Source organism: Rutilus rutilus, assembly GCF_951802725.1.
Source record: "Rutilus rutilus genome assembly, chromosome: 2".
Taxonomy (NCBI): domain Eukaryota; kingdom Metazoa; phylum Chordata; class Actinopteri; order Cypriniformes; family Leuciscidae; genus Rutilus; species Rutilus rutilus.
The window spans coordinates 60,756,934-60,775,012 of NC_140210.1; the positions used below are offsets into that span (position 1 = coordinate 60,756,934).

Genomic DNA, 18,079 nt, shown 5'->3' on the forward strand with positions numbered 1-18,079 from the left:
TCATTGATTAACCATTAAGATCAGTTGGATTAAATAATAGACACATGTATTAAACTGAAGAAGAGATGCAAATCAAAAGTTTGATAGTAAGAGCTTTATGAAAGGCAGCGACTGTGAATGAAACATTATGTAGATGAAACACTTATTTTGTGTTGTGAAAAGGATACTTTGTGATTGTGTGTATTGTACTAACACAATTGAAAACATAATGAAATGTTTGAAAAAAGTGGACTTTTGATGATCTGTTGTGATATTAGCACTAAGAGTTTTGGAAATGTACACCTAACTTGTGAAAATAGTAACAAAGCGAATAAAAAAAACTGTAATGTCCTTATATGATGACATCACAAATGTGAGCCGAGCAGCAAAGAAGAGCATGCCGTCATGGCTACTATTGCTCCTTTATTTAAGTTGTTTTGAAGGCACTTTCGTTTAACATTATTCCTAGGGCAGCAGTAAACCTTGGAAACAATCCCTGTGTCTGTTGTCTTTGGGAGGCGTTATCTGACTGCATACTCTAGCAAGGCGTTTGAGATATAGGGCAGAACAGACAGAACTAAAGGAAGAATTATATCTGTGTGTTTCTCAGTATCAGGAGACAGAGAGATGCATCTCCAGAATCCGGCATTGAGTCTGTGAAGAGTGACAGATCATTTACTCAGCCTCCTAAATTCAGTGAAGGAGCAGTGACCTCTGACCCCAGGTGAGGATAAACATGTAGTGGATTTAAAGGAATTGTTCACTTAAAAAATTTAGATTTAAAGCCATCCTAGGTGTATTTGACATTCTTCTTTCAGACAAATACAACATAACAGAGTTATATTAAAAAATGTCCTGGCTCTTCCAAGCTTTATAATGGCAGTGAATGGAGGGTGAGATTTTGAAGCCCAAAAAAGTTGTTGAGTGAACTATCCCTTTAACTGCTCAATGGGATTCAAAAACACACCAACAACAATTTTAGTAAAAAAAATAACATTACAATGTCTAGAAATCGATTTCAATAGTAACATTAGATTGGGTTTAATTAATCTTTTAATGAAATCTACTAATATTAGAGAGTTAGTAATTAATAATAGATCCGTGATTTTGCTTGTGTACTTGAATGGTCTTGTGTTTTTTTTCATCAAAACTTTCTTTCTTTTTCTTTCATCAAAACCGAATATGTTCATCAGTGGTTACAGTATATATCAAGCAGGGACATGTTTGTGTGCATTTCGTCTTGTGATTTCACCGGAACGAATAGAGAGTCTCCGCAACGGCGATAGATTGAAGAGCGTGTCCGAGTGAAGACTGTGCGCGAGCCTCAAGAGAACACTATCCATATATTGTATCAATGCAACGATTTAAAAAACAACACATTTTAGCGCTAGATCATCTCTTATTTAATAATGAACTAAATGAATGCTCTGCTAGTTAACTGGAGATGTTTTATTCAAAAAGTGGTGGGGGACATGTCTCACCCGTCCCACCCACAAATTACGCCTATGACTACATGGTTTAAATTTAGATTTTATTTATACATTAATATCCTTTATTTTACATAATTTTTAAATCTGTTTGTTGTTGTTGTTTCAGCAGAACAGATAGAGGCCGAAAAATCTCTCGAGAGGCCGCCTCAGGCTTTTGTCTGAACAACACAACCGTTACTGCTTCTCTGAACAGACATGATCAACCAGTGAATGATGAACTACAGAGAGTCAAACACAGACACAAAGCCAGCATGAAGAACAAGTATGAGAGATTATTTGAGGGACTGAAACTCCAAGAGAATGAAACCCTCCTGAACAGGATCTACACACAGCTCTACATCATAGAGGGAGAGAGAGAAGGAGTGAATGAAGAACATGAGGTTTTACAGATGGAGAAAACAGCCAGAACACAACACTCACAAGACACTCCAATCTACTGCAATGACATCTTTAAAGCCTCTCCTGAACCAGGACGCCAGGAGAAAGAGCAGATCAAGACTGTTCTCACTAAAGGCATCGCTGGAATCGGGAAAACCGTCTCTGTGCAGAAGTTCATTCTGGACTGGGCCGAGGGAAAAGACCATCAGGATGTAGATTTCATGTTTGTACTTCCATTTCGAGAGCTGAACTTGATCCGAGATCATCAGTACAGTCTTCACAGACTTCTGCTGGACTTTCATCCTGAACTTCAAGATCTGGACTCAAAGATTTATGAGGAGTGTAAAGTTGTGTTCATCTTTGATGGTCTGGATGAAAGCAGAATCACACTGATGTTTTCAGACGCTCAGGAAGTTTCTGATGTGACTGAGACTTCATCAGTGGGTGTGTTGATGTCAAAGCTCATGAAAGGAGATCTGCTTCCCTCGGCTCTCATCTGGATCACCTCCAGACCAGCAGCAGCCAATCAGATCCCCTCCAAATACATCCACCTTCTGACAGAGATTCAGGGATTCAATGAGCCTCAGAAGGAGGAATATTTCAGGAAGAGAATCAGTGACGAGCATCAAGCCAGCAGAATCATCTCACACATCAGAAGAGCAAGAAGCCTCCACATCATGTGCCACATACCCGTCTTCTGCTGGATCTCCTCCACTGTGCTTCAGAAGCTCCTGGAAGAAGATCTGAGTGCAGAAATCCCTCAAACTCTGACTGAAATGTACATCCACTTCCTGCTGATTCAGATCAACATGAGGAATCAGAAGTATGAAGAGAGAGATCCAGAGAAACTCCTGCAGTCCAACAGAGAAGTGATTGTGAAACTTGCTGGAGTGGCTTTCCATCAGCTGATGAAGGGCAATGTGATGTTCTATGAAGAGGACCTGATTGAGAGCGGCATAGACGTCACTGACGCCTCAGTGCATTCTGGGATCTGCACTGAGATCTTTAAGCAGGAATCTGTGATTCATCAGAGGAAAGTCTACAGCTTCATTCATCTGAGCGTTCAGGAGTTTCTCGCTGCTTTCTATGTGTTTTACTGCTATTTAATGAAGAACGAGGAACCACTGCAGCTTCTGTGTGCAAAATATAAACATGACCTTGAATATGATTCTGACTCTGAAAGTGATTCTGACTCTGATGAAAGTGATTCTGACTCTGTAAATGGATCTGATGAAGTCTCACTGTATGATCTACTAACATCAGCAGTAGATAAAGCCCTCAGGAGTGAGAATGGACATCTGGATCTGTTCCTGCGGTTCCTGCTGGGCGTCTCACTGGAGTCCAATCAGAGACTCTTACTGGATCTACTGACAGAGAACAGCTCAGAGAGCATCAGGAGAACCACACAGTACATTAAAGAGAAGATCAAAGATGCATATGATACTTATAGTCTCTCAGCTGATCAATCCATCAATCTGTTCCTCTGTCTGCTGGAAGTGAAAGATCAGACTCTGTCCAGAGAGATTCAGGAGTTTGTGAAATCAGACAAACACTCAGAGGAGTATCTCTCTCCGTCTCACTGCTCAACAATCTCCTACATGCTTCAGATCTCAGAGGAGGCGCTGGATGAGCTGAACCCCATGAAATACAACACATCAGATGAGGGTAGAAGAAGACTGGTACCAGCTGTGGTCAACTGCAGGAAAGCTCTGTGAGTGTTTAATCATTCATAGCTAAAGAATCCTTTTAGGGCTGGGCGATATGGACCAAAAGTCATATCCCGATATATTTAGGCTGAATATCGATATACGATATATATCCCAATATTTCAATTGAAGAGTGTTCGCTACGAGGATAACGGCTGACAGGACAAGAAAGTCAGTTTTTCTGAGGTGAAAGACTTTATTTCAGCGTACACTTATGTCACTGCCTGGTAGTTCCTATTGTGCTGGGGTTTCTGAAGTAGTCATGATTCGCCTCTCATAACATAACGCTCTAAACATGAACGCAGAGTGGAAAAGGAGGAGCGGGGGCGCGGGGAGCAAGGATCACAGCGCAAACTTTAACTATATCGAGATATGGTCTAATTCCATATCGCATTTAAACATATATCGATATATCGCCCAGCCCTAAATCCTTTTAATAACACATCTTACATCTTTACAGGGGTCATGACATGGAGTTTTTACATTATTTATTATATTCTCTGAGGTTCACTTATACTAGTGGAGCCAAACTCAGTTCCCTAGAGCACAGGTTTCCAAACTCTGGGTCGCCAGGATGATTTAAGGAGAATGAAGTTACATTTAAAATAAAATAAAAATAATAATTTGTTTTCATAAAGTCATAGTCTATAGGGCTGTATAAAAGAATAAATATGCTAAATATACAACGTATTTGACTTCAATAATTACTTATTTGACTTCAATTGACTTCAACCGATTTTTCACTGAGTTTGACCTGCCGATACCGATTTTAGCCGATTCCGATAAATTTTTTTTCTAACCACTTTACAGCACACACAAATATTTATTTTCCATCTTTTCTTTAACCCTTTCACGCATAAGTTTAAAATATTCTAACTGACACCCCCAGCCCCCGAGTGAGTTTTTTCGCGAACGTTCCCTTTAATGTTTCCATGGCGACGCGTCACGCGATACACCGCAGCCACAATAGCAGCAGGCGACCTTGAGTGTCCAGAAAGGCGCCAAATAAATAAAATGTATTATTATTATTATAATAAAACTGTATGACAGATGTGTCGCTTTTATTTCACTTTTCCTTTTTTATTCAAAATATTCACAAACTTGCTTACCATGTCATCAATAGCCTATCTGATATTCCGATTCTCAAATACGTGTAAGTGAGTGTATGCAAGAAAGTGGCCGGTGAACTGAGAAGAATAGAGTAAACTTTATAGTTACTTCCACTATGTTTGTCTGATATGAATAACACATGTCGGCAAATTATATTTGAATAGATTGTTATTGCTGCTTCCACAGACATCAGTGTGTGTTTTACAAACTCCAAATGTATTGTTTTAATCGTGCTTATGTGTATTTAAATATCTGAAACCTAAAATAAACATTATGAGGTTGAAAACACTGCTTAGTTGTGCCATAACAGCGCTGAACGCGTCCGACTCTAGCTCAGCCTCAGCGCCAGCCAACGCGCGAAAGCACAGTTTGAATCTGGCAGTTATGCGACGTCACTGAACATCTAAATGTGGCACCGCACCGTACTCTCAGGGGCACAGACATACAAATCTCATATATGAGACCGTACCGCTCAAAAGGTTAATCATGCGGCGCCCGAGTGCATTTGGCCAGCATAAAATCGGCATATGTCAGACTGACCGGCCAGTCGCCGGTCATGGCCGATCACGTGAAAATCGGCCAATTCCGGTCACCAGCCGATCAATCGGTGCATCTCTAACAGAAAACACATCCTGTTTGTTTACTTTACAAAGCCACAGTGTTCTGGTTTATTATGAGTGTACACAAATAAAATTAAATGCTTAATACCGATCCGATACTCACTATCGGCATCCAAATCTGATATTGTGCGTATACTATTCTGTGTTATTGTTAAGCCTCACAAAAGCCACAAAAACATTATAAAGAACCGTCAACTTTTCGTGCACTATATTATAAGTGTTCTAAACCACTCCATAGTTTAATGTGATAAAGTGATTTAATGATTAATATTGAAGTCGTTAAACTCAAGTAAGTGCTTCCCTCCGCTGCGGCTGTCAGTCATTCTCCATCCAGCACTCAAACAGCGCGCCGCGTTCGGTTACGCCAGTCAACATGATGAAACTCTCTCCAAGATGATCAATGTTACTATTGTTATACTTGATCTGTACAGAAAGGTCTATGGTTTCGCATAAAATGACTTTATCTTTCTGGAGTTTATTGCTGTTCATGTAACTTTCTCCGGGTGTCTTTTAGATCACCACACTGGAGTAGAGAGCGCTATACTTGTTCTTCACGCGCACAGTAACTGACATGTTTAAACTGTTAAAAAGAAAAGGCTCAATAAACTATTGCATTCATATAATACCGAAACTACGCATCAAATCTCTTCCCTTTTTGCTTTGAGGTTTTCAATGCGAAGCGCTGTGACTCCATGTTGCTTCAGGCGCATCATTCTGCACACGGGATACGCATAAGCGCTTTGTGCCGCTCTGTATTGGAGCCTTTCATATTATAATACTTTTGGTAGGGCAATGAACGATTAATTGCATTTGTGATAATATCGCGATATGATGAAATGCGATTTTTTTTTTACCGCAAAGCTGCGATTACAGTCTGGTCACGTGACACGCAACCCAGATAGCACACGACTATTTGATTTGAAACTTACATCTGGAAGACGTATTTTAAAGAGTGTTTGCTCATCTGCAATACGTCTATAGGACGTTTCCTGTCAGATGTCAAATAGACGTTTATAAGATGTCAGTTTAACATACATTCTAAATCATTCTAAATCATTACATCTTAAAGACATCTTCTAAACGTCTATTTGACATCTGACAGGAAACGTCCTATAGACGTATTGCAGATGAGCAAACACTCTTTAAAATACGTCTTCCAGATGTAAGTTTCACATCAAATAGTCGTGTGCTATCTGGGAAGAGTAAACCAGTCTGTATTGCAGATGAAGCATCAACTTGGCACGCTACGCATACAGACCTGGCTACAGGAAATAACATTTTATGTTTAATTTATGTTATATTGTGTTATAGATTCTCTCCATCGATTCTGTCTGAGCTTAGTTTTAAACACAGATGCGTGATGACGCGTGTGTTTTATCAACCGTATCTGCTTGCTTCTAATTCCTCTGTCTCACACACACACACACACACACACACACACACACACACACACACACACACGACACCACTCGAACCTTACGAGAAATCATCTTTAATAAAGTTCGGAAAAGTTTAAGCGAATTACAAGGACATTCGCGGGCTTCATTGCACAAGATATGAGAGACGTGCGGTCTGCGTGATGTTACTTCTGTAGTGCGCGGTCTCGCCCGCCGGTATTTCACTTACTAATGTTCTATGAAGGCATCATATGTCTTGGAATGCAGTTGGATTATATATTAAAAATATGAAAATCACAGACAGAAGCTGCTTTCAATTTCAAATACTCGCGCGCGACTCCGTCTACGTGGTTAAATGTACTTGCATCTCAAAATGCTTTTATGACGTGAAATTAATGTGACAGTCAGTTATATCTTAAGTTATTAAACAGACAGGACAAACCACATCTTATAATTTAAAAAGAGATGAAAACGTTCAGAGAGCCTACTCTTAAATACTGAAAGCACTCTTTGTTTATTGCTTGTAATATTTTTTTGCCCTCTTTGTTATGTTTTGAAGCTATATTTGTTAAAATTATTAAATGGGATATATAATTGTAAATATGTATGTAATATGTAAAACTGATATGTAATTGTATTGATTTATTTATTTTTTTAATGTGTAATTATTATAAGTAGGCCTACTTATAATTATGTAATTAAATATTTTAAGTTTTATTAATAACTACACCGGAAGTAAGGGATGCCGTCAAGCTGAAGAAGGAGTCCTATCGGGCCTGGCTGGCTTGTGGGACTCCTGAGGCAGCTGATGGGTACCGACGGGCCAAGCGGACTGCAGCCCGGGTGGTTGTGGAGGCAAAAACTCGGGCCTGGGAGGAGTTCGGTGAGGCCATGGAGAAGGACTATCGGTCGGCCTCGAAGAGATTCTGGCAAACCGTCCGGCGCCTCAGGAGGGGGAAGCAGTGCCCTACCAACGCTGTTTACAGTGGAGGTGGGCAGCTGTTGACCTCGACTGGGGATATCACCGGACGGTGGAAGGAATACTTCGAGGATCTCCTCAATCCCGCCGTCACGTCTTCCATTGAGGAAGCAGAGGCTGAGGGCTCGGAGGCGGACTCGTCCATCACCCAAGCTGAAGTCACCGAGGTAGTCAAGAAACTCCTCGGTGGCAAGGCACCGGGGGTGGATGAGATCCGCCCTGAGTACCTCAAGTCTCTGGATGTTGTGGGGCTGTCTTGGCTGACACGCCTCTGCAACATCGCGTGGCGGTTGGGGACAGTACCTTTGGACTGGCAGACCGGGGTGGTGGTCCCTCTTTTCAAGAAGGGGGATCGGAGGGTGTGCTCCAACTATAGGGGGATCACACTTCTCAGCCTCCCTGGGAAAGTCTATGCCAGGGTACTGGAGAGGAGAATCCGGCCGATAGTAGAACCTCGGATTCAGGAGGAACAGTGTGGTTTTCGTCCCGGTCGTGGAACACTGGACCAGCTCTATACCCTCTACAGGGTGCTGGAGGGCTCATGGGAGTTTGCCCAACCAATCTACATGTGCTTTGTGGATTTGGAGAAGGCATTCGACTGTGTCCCTCGCGGCGGCCTGTGGAGGGTGCTCCGGGAGTATGGGGTCCGGGGCCCTTTGCTAAGGGCTATCCGGTCCCTGTACGACCGGAGCAGGAGCTTGGTTCGTATTGCCAGCAGTAAGTCAGACTTGTTCCCGGTGCGTGTTGGACTCCGGCAGGGCTGCCCTTTGTCGCCGGTTCTGTTCATAATTTTTATGGACAGAATTTCTAGGCGCAGCCAGGGGCCGGAGGGGGTCGGGTTTGGGGACCACACGATTTCATCTCTGCTCTTTGCAGATGATGTTGTCGTGTTGGCCTCATCAGACCAGGACCTCCAGCATGCACTGGGACGGTTTGCAGCCGAGTGTGAAGCGGCTGGGATGAAAATCAGCACCTCCAAGTCCGAGGCCATGGTTCTCAGTCGGAAAAGGGTGGTTTGCCCGCTTCAGGTTGGTGGAGAGCTCCTGCCTCAAGTGGAGGAGTTCAAGTATCTTGGGGTCTTGTTCACGAGTGAGGGAAGGATGGAACGGGAGATTGACAGGCGGATCGGTGCAGCTTCTGCAGTAATGCGGTCCCTGTACCGGTCTGTCGTGGTGAAGAAGGAGCTGAGCCGCAAGGCGAAGCTCTCGATTTACCAGTCAATCTACGTTCCTACTCTCACCTATGGTCATGAGCTGTGGGTCATGACCGAAAGGACAAGATCCCGGATACAAGCGGCCGAAATGAGCTTTCTCCGCAGGGTGGCTGGGCGATCGCTTAGAGATAGGGTGAGAAGCTCGGTCACTCGGGAGGAGCTCAGAGTAGAGCCGCTGCTCCTCCACATCGAGAGGGGTCAGTTGAGGTGGCTCGGGCATCTTTTCCGGATGCCTCCTGGACGCCTTCCCGGGAAGGTGTTCCGGGCATGTCCCACCGGGAGGAGACCCCGGGGAAGACCTAGGACACGCTGGAGAGACTATGTCTCCCGGCTGGCCTGGGAACGCCTCGGTGTCCCCCCGGAAGAGCTGGAGGAAGTGTCTAGGGAGAGGGAAGTCTGGGCATCCCTGCTTAGACTGCTGCCCCCGCGACCCGGTCCCGGATAAGCGGTAGAAGATGGATGGATGGACAAATTAGATCGGCTCATGAGGTGCCTAAAGATTCCCTTCTCTATTTTACAATGATTTATTGCTTGTTTTGGTTGAATAATAGAAAAGATAAAGAGCTTAAAAAATAATCGCATGTTAAATCGCAATATTGGTAAAACTAAATCACAATTAGATTATTTTCCAAAATCGTTCAGCCCTAAATTTTGTGCATTGAAAGATTATTTATAGCCTTTCTTGTTCTGCTGCCTCATTAAAGGGGTGGTTGAGTGTGATTTCACTTCTCTAACTTTAGTTAGTGTGTAATGTTGCTGTTTGAGCATAAACAACATCTGCAAAGTTACAACGCTCAAAGTTCAAAGCAAAGGGAGATATTTGCTTTTAAAGAAAAGGACTACAACAAACGGCTGGTTGGGACTACACGACATTCCTCTCGGGTTAGTGACATCACTAACCCTAGAATTTACATAAACCCCGCCCCCTGGAACACACAGTCCATGTTGAGAAGAGGAAAAGTTGTTGTATAAGAGTACATTTGTGAGTCAGCTCAAACTTTAGCATCCATCTTTTCACATGCAATAGAAAGTCACTCTGTGTGCATCTCACAACAGTTCCTATACGAGCAATTTATAGATTTATCATGACAGAATATCCTAATTGAAGATAGTTAACTCCACTTCAGCAACATAAATTCATCAACTAACCATTCATACATTTCTACATGTTGTCACTTCTTCTTGAGTCTCTCCATCCTTATCTGACTCTGTTTAACATTAAAGGCAGAACAGTTTCTGTCATTTTAGTCTGTCTGCATGAGGTAACAGCTAGTGATGGGTCGTTCGCGAATGAGTCGGATCTAAGAGCCGGCTCTTGTAGGTGAACGACGGGAGCCGGCTCGCATATCTGAAGAGCCGACTCTATTTTTTAAAATATAGCCTATAGAAATTAAATTATTATGTAGGCTAATAATGAAATAATGAATGATTTTAATTGTATTTAAAATAATTGACTAATTCAAAAACCAACAAAAACATCATTATATAGGCCTAAAGGCGCACACACATTTGTTTCGACTGTCTGATCAGCCTCACATTCTGTTCCTGTCAATCATACACGCGACGTTGTCAACCAATTAAACTGCATGAGGGAGGGCCGAGCTAACTCACACACACACACACACACACACACACTAGAGATGCGGATAAACCGCGGATCGGGCGGATGACGTGACAAAAAAAATAATATTTTAATTAAATTCGGGCGGGTGGCGGTTGATCGAACCAGTCAAATGAAAAAAGTTTGCCACTAAGCAAACCTGCAAGCTATGCCCAGCTGTCAGCACTATTGGAGGAGGCCTAAACGTCTCTTAGATGAGACTGCCTGGGTTATTTTGTTATTTTGGTTAGATATTAGTTATATTTTAAAACAGCCAGTCGTAGCCTACCACTCATGGAATAGGCATTTAAAAGAGAGACAGATTATGGTCTGATATGACTCAGAAATGACATCGGGCAAGATGTTCAGAAGAACGCAAGAGCTAAACTTCTACAATAACATCCACATAAAAAATTAAAAAAGAAGGTAAGAAAAATAGTCAGTCATAACTTTGCCCATTAATTAGATGTGCAAGGCAAGCAGACACGTTTTTGGGTTGTTATGGACAATTAAAAATGTGAATATTCACGTTGCACAGTTGTGCGGTGGACTTTCAGCGAGTTAAAACATATATTTTTAAAGAGCCGTTTGTGAGTCAAAAAGAGCCGGCTCTTTTCAGTGAGCCGAGTCAAACGAGCCGGCTCTTAATGCCCATCACTAGTAACAGCAGCTGCTAACAGACACGAGCTCTTGAAACCCCACCCTCTGCAGCAGCTCATTTGCATTTAAAGGGCTAGACACAAAACGGTGCGTTTTTGCAAGCCCTCAAAAAGTGACAACTTTAACTTGCTATATAAAAATATCTGTGGGGTATTTTGTGCCAAAACTTCACACACACACTCTAGGGACATCATAGATATATTTTACATCTTGTGAAAGGGGCATTATACCACCCCTTTAAACTGCTGCGCTAAACATATAAAAGAAATGTCTTTTCATTTTACAGTATTTATTAGAAATGAATTGTTTTTCATGAATGTGTTTTACAACAATACAAAGAGCAGTGAGTAACATTTAACAGATTTAGTGCTACACTTATTCACTTTTTTGTTCTCCATCTCCACTAAATAATGTTTTTTCGCTAAATGTTTAGATTTTATACAATTATTGTAACTTTTGCTGTTGGATTTAACTAATCTAAATATAATGGGTCAATATGGGTTGTCAATTTAAAAAAGAAGAAAAGGTTGCTCTTAAAGTGTGAAAACCACTGCCCTAGAGGATCACGGTTTAGCTTCAATCCAAATTAAACAAACCTGATACAGCTAATCAGGAGCTGAGTTTGGCACCCCCGATTTGTACTGTTAATAATCAATAAATCTGAATAAAGATTTTTCAACCTCATTCTGACCCTCTTTCTGAAATGACCCGTGTTCAAGCGGCGGCTCTCAGTAAACACCAGTGTTATAATTTGCTAATGTCACTGCATAGGAAAAGGTATCAATGCCCCCCCTGTGTTTTTGAAAACACCCGTATAAAACGGTCATTTATAGACAAAGAATTATTAAACTGCTTACGTTTTTTTAATCAAAATACCTTTGCTTTGAGATCAAGCTGCTGTCAGATTCAGTACAGTTGCTGCTTTATCTTTGCACAAGTTTCTTTGCAAACTCTCTCTGAAAAAACTCAAAAACTCTTTGTTGATGTGAATGTATTTGCCCATGTGACGTCACAAAACCCACAATATTCTAACAAGCCATTCTTGGAGCTTGGTTGAATACATTTTTTGTCTTTTTGTCTTTTTTTTTAGGACGTTTTAAGCTGTGAAACTTGCCGGTACAAAGACCTCTTATATGTCAAAAGAATTTAGTAATTTGAATACTAAATTAAACGTTAAACTAAATGTCCCCAATTAAGCAAGCCAAAAGCCAATGGCAACAAAGGTGAAAAAAGGCGTCAGTGGCAAGAAACCAAAACTCCATCAGGGCCGAATGGAGAAGAAAACCTTGGGAGAAACCAGGCTCAGTTGGGGGGGCAGTTCTCCTCCAGCCAGCGAACGAACAGTGTATGATTATGATTCAGGAGCATTATAGGTCAGAAGTCAGATGGAACTGGATATTATTCTGATTGATCCAATCTAATCTGAGATAAGATTATCTATGAGAGATAATTTACAGTCTGCCGTTCATAATGTCGATGTGTGTGTGTGTGTGTGTGTGTGTGTGTGTGTGTGTGTGTGTGTGTAGGTTGTCTGGCTGTATGGTGACAGAGGAAGGCTGTGGTTATGTGTCGTCAGCTCTGAGTTCAAACCCCTCACACCTGAGAGAGCTGGACCTGAGTAACAATGACCTGCAGGATTCAGGAGTGAAGATTATTTCTGATGGACTGAAAAGCCCACACTGTCAGCTGCAGATACTGAGGTATTTAAGAACATGTAAGAGATTATTTACAGTCTGCCGGTCATAATGTTGATGTGTGTGTTTGTAGATGGTCTGACTGTGTGTGTCTGTAGGTTGTCTGGCTGTATAGTGACAGAGGAAGGCTGTGGTTATGTGTCTTCAGCTCTGAGTTCAAACCCCTCACACCTGAGAGAGCTGGACCTGAGTAACAATGACCTGCAGGATTCAGGAGTGAAGATTATTTCTGAAGGACTGAAGAGCCCACACTGTAAGCTGCAGATTCTGAGGTATTTAAGAATATATAAGAGATTTACCACACCAACATAGAAAAGATACAAAGGCACTAGCTGTTCGAGATTATGTGGTAAAGGGAATCTAACCATAATCATATTTTTGGGGGATGTCAGAAATTAACCCAGTTTTGTCAAGGGATTGAATGAAATTTGGCAGCTGTTTTTGAGGTGATGATTCCTTGTAATTGTGAATGTTTATATCTGGCTAATATTTCTTTTGATGGGTGGAATAACATTGATAAGAAATTGATGTTAATTCTTCTGGCAGCCAGTAATATATATATATATATTAGTGGTGGGCCGTTATCAGCGTTAACGTGCTGCGTTAACGCGCTGAGTTAACGCGAGACTCTTATCGGGCGATTAAAAAAAATATCGCCGTTAATCTATTCTCCAAGTTGGGTTGGGAGCTGACTCTATACTACACAAGCTATGATGACGCAATCTATCCGCGGCCGTGAGGTACACCCGGCTACAACGCATCATATTCGTCTTCATCTTAAGTAAACTACTGAAAGTGAAAGCTGGTGAAAAAGATCGGTGCAACATCCATTATTTGGACTTGGTTCAGATTTCAGCCGTCCGACGAGCAGCAGCAAACTATATAGACAGAGTGTGTGGTGTAACAGTTCGGTAAGTTAACACACGACTAATCCGTTCTACCACCTCAAATTCAAAATGAAACATATCACTGAATACCAGCGCGCGCGTATTATTCCCAATATATCTTAGTGGTGTAGCACATAATCTCTGTCTGCACCCGATTTTAAGAATCGTTGTTGTGTTTCTTTTTAACTGAAAAGACATCAGTTAGACAATATTCTAATTTTAAATTTGGGGTTTCATAAGCTCCAAGCCATAATAAACATTAGACCTACTTAAGTCTCTGCAGCTAGTGTACTTACATTTTATTTATCTGCAAAATTATGTTGTATACATACAGTTTTGCACATATATGTTCTCAAAACTATATACACCCTTTAAAAAAAAATATATATAAAAAAATACATTTAGCAGTTCTTTAGCAGGGTCTGTGTAACCTGTTCTGAAATGGTTTTATTATAATATATATCGTTATCGCAAGAGGCTACAATGTATATCACAATATGGATTTTAGGCCATATCGCCCATCCCTAATTGATAGCCTATAGTAGTTGATAATAACATAGACCTACCTAATGTTGCCTACGGATGGTAACAGTACAGTAGTAACCTTTTACAGTCTATGAGTAGAACAGCTTTCTCAAGCAGTTTGTGATGCATTTTGGAAACAGGAGATGAGCCCCTGGTCTAATGCGCCACCTGGCTTGAGAAACCCGTTCTCAAATACTTACTTTTATAGTCATTATTTGGGTAGCACACATATTCTGAATGCCTTCGGCAGAATTCAAATGAGCCATTTTAATCTAGATTAATCTAGATTAATTTCAAAATTAATCTAGATTAATCTAGATTAAAAAAATTAATCTATGCCCACCTCTAATATATATATATATATATATATATATGTGATGGAAAATATTTTCTTTTCCTTAAGAGCCCAGATAGAATACATTTGTTCAATATGGAAAAAAAGTATTGATTATATAAAACCAATTCACACTGACATTTTTTTAACCCTCTGGGGACCAAAAACGCGCCCGCGCGTTTTGCTCGTTTTTTTTTTTTAGCAATGAAAAATAAACACAAAATGCTCTGTTAATTTTGATCTTTCATTTTCGTGTAATACATCAATCGATCCTGTTCAGTTTCTATTTTTTTTCTGTATACTCACAATAAAAATAAAGTGTTTTGCTTTTTGACAAATAAAGAAAAACTAACATGATGCTATTTCTGCCTTCTCTCTGTCAGTAAACTCCCATTTGAAACACGTTCGAAAATGATCTATAACTCCGCGAAAATTCAGTCAAACAGGCCAACAGACCCACGGGCATAAAGCTTGAGATCGCATCTTTTAAATGAAGTAATTTATATAAAAAAACAAATATTATCAGCTTCTGTAATCTGTATAAAAAGAGAGCGACTCCAGTCGAGCTCATTATGAGCCATTCAAAAGTAATTTGACCACGCCCCGGAGAGCGCGTGCTATTCAAACGCAAATTCTGAGAACCATTTCAGTCTGTGAAACGCCCACACATCAGCTGTAAACAAAGAGGCATATAGCCTACCTTATGGAGAAAAGTTTCCGTGCTGATATGAGGAGCAATATGAGGAGCAGATCCCGCTGAGGAGTGAGGTAGGCTAAGTTATCCTTTCTCAAGTGTTAATGTGGAATAACGTTATGGAATAACATTAGTGTAGGCCTATGTAAACAAAAAGATGAATCGCGTTTCTATAATATGAATCGCGTTTCTGTGAGATGAATGAAGGGTACATATTTGTAAAGACTGTTTAGCCTAAATATGAATCGCGTTTCTGTGAGATGAATGAAGGGTACATATTTGTAAAGACTGTTTAGCCTAAATATGAATCGCGTTTCTGTGAGATGAATGAAGGGTACATATTTGTAAAGACTGTTTAGCCTAAATATGAATTGCGTGTCTGTGTGTGAAAGAATAAACTGCTTTGCTATAGCCTACTGAGATGAGTAAAAATCGACTGAAATATGTTGAAATAAAATGTATTTGTATAAGCAACGTATTAAACTGCAAATTAACATTTATAGGCTATGCCCTAATATTTCATAAAAACAACGTTACAGTCAGGCGAAGTATGAAAGACAATATTTTGTTGACTAGATTTGGGTACAGTTTTTACTGTAGAATATACTGTCACATCAAATAAGCTTTTCTGCTCATATATATAAAATACTATTTTGTCAAAAATAAAGTCATAGACTAAGATGTTCCAATGTTGGCTATATTCAAACTAATGAATACATATGATAAAATGTAGGCCTATAATCTTTTTTTTTTTTTTTTACAAAGAAAGAGTACTTTTTTGCAGAAATATTGCTGAAATTGTAATTATTGTTGTAATTGTAACCTTTTTAATAAAATAGCAAAACATATTTACAAGATAGATGTAAGCAAAATCTTAAATGGTCAATATAAGTCTTCTTCAAAATATATATTTTGTCCTTGCATTGTGGCTCAGTCAGTGTCACACCTGAATGAATGGCTAATTATGCAGAGTCATTATGCAGAGTGGGTGGGACTAAGGTGTAAACTACTCCTCCCCCTCGCATATTGGCTTTCCAAGCAAAACCTGTTTTACACCATTTAAATCAATGTATTTTTTTTTGTGAACGATAAAGCAAGACTATTTTCACATAATTTTGAAGCTAGAACTACATCCATTAGAGACAACATCCATTAGTCAAAAGTCTTGTGGGCACATATTTTGTATGAGTTTTGTGGTCTTATTTCAGCAACTTTCATTTTAATTTTTTTAAATAACCACGCATAAACATTATTCTCTTAAAAATACAAACATCTACATACATGTTGCTCGCATATTATGGTAGGCCTGTTTGTGCTATATAGAGTGAATTTACACCTTTGCCATTAACATGTTTATAAATAACTGAAAAAAGCACAAATGTCAGAGCATGTCAGAACATCTCAAGGGCCCCAAAAACAGCTTGGTCCCCAGAGGGTTAAGCATAAATGATCTGTAAGTTAATGTTTTTTTTAATAATTATAAGTAATAGCTCCCCTTGTTCTTGTGTAAAACACAAAACATCTGTATAAGCTTGTGTATTTAATTTCAATGACCATTGGTAGACATGATGGGTTATAATGCTGTCTCTGTATTGACGTATGTTTTTGTTTTATTGTAAAGAAGCATTTCTGCCTTGATAAAAGTATATATGTGTCCGCTGAAATTGAAAAAAGAACATATAAGAGATTATTTACAGTCTGCCAGTCGTGTGTTTTTGTAGATGATCTGACTGTGTGTCTGTAGGTTGTCTGGCTGTATGGTGACAGAGGAAGGCTGTGGTTATGTGTCTTCAGCTCTGAGTTCTAACCCATCACACCTGAGAGAGCTGGACCTGAGCTACAATCACCCAGGAGTCAAGCTGCTCTCTGGCAAACTGAAGGATCCAAACTGCTCATTGCAGATACTCAAGTATGTGGGACAAGCAAGCCTCGTTTACACTGCAGGTCTTGATGCCCAATTCTGATTTGTTGCCTATATCCAATATATTTTTGACCGTCCGTTTACACGTTCTTACCCCATATCATGTGTTTACATTTGACATACTATCTGAAACGTTGTGCATGCTTAAAGGGGGTTCTTGCACAGATGGACAAACATAAAATGTGCTTGATGCTGACTTTGCGATTATACCGTATTTTCCGGACTATAAGTCACACTTTTTTAAATAGTTTGGCTGGTCCTGTGACTAGGACTGGAGCGGCGCGTCGATGATGTCGACGTCATATTTTTTGCGTTGACGCACATTTTGTCCGCAGATTATAATGGAGAACCAAACGGCAACAACCTCTTCCGAACAAAGCCATGCAAAAAGAAAAAGTCCTAAAAAAACTGTTCGCCCCAGATCATCAAAAGTATGGGAATACTTTAAATATAGTCCCAGACAAAAAAGTGTCGTTATTTGCACTCTTTGCCAAATGGAGTTGGCATACCACACCAGCACAACAGCAATGTGGGAGCATCTGAAACGAAGGCACCCCATTGTCACTCGTGAGGGAAACAAAACCAAGTAAGTACATGTTCATTTCATGTTTGTGTTGTGTAGCTTGAGCTCTGCACACTTCGGTGGTTCTAGCTAACCATCTTAGCTCTCCGTGCAGTTTGTTCGTGCTAGGTTAGTTAACGTTAGCTAGCTACTGGTGCATAGACCGCTGTATTTAGCTTATCTAATGTGCCTGTTAGCCCAGCACCACCAAAGTGCACAGCTGCTAGATCTAGCTAACGGTAGCAAGCAGACTGCAGTAGCTTTTAACGTTATCTGTCTAACATTAGCAAACTCACGAGTCACGATTTAACGTTAGTTAGCGTTAACTCG

At 40.4% G+C, this 18,079-nt stretch overlaps 1 protein-coding gene across 1 annotated transcript; it reads left to right on the forward strand.

Annotated features, from left to right (window-relative positions):
• Positions 1–1,687: 1,687 nt before the first annotated feature.
• On the forward strand, positions 1,688–17,572 carry LOC311286256 (NLR family CARD domain-containing protein 3-like). Its single transcript, XM_084402387.1, has 5 exons — positions 1,688–3,558; positions 12,659–12,832; positions 12,925–13,098; positions 17,011–17,175; positions 17,523–17,572. Exons 1-5 carry the CDS (start codon positions 1,721–1,723, stop codon positions 17,527–17,529), a joined length of 2,358 nt encoding a protein of 785 aa, XP_084258513.1. The 5' UTR covers positions 1,688–1,720; the 3' UTR covers positions 17,530–17,572.
• The last annotated feature ends 507 nt before the right edge of the window (positions 17,573–18,079 follow it).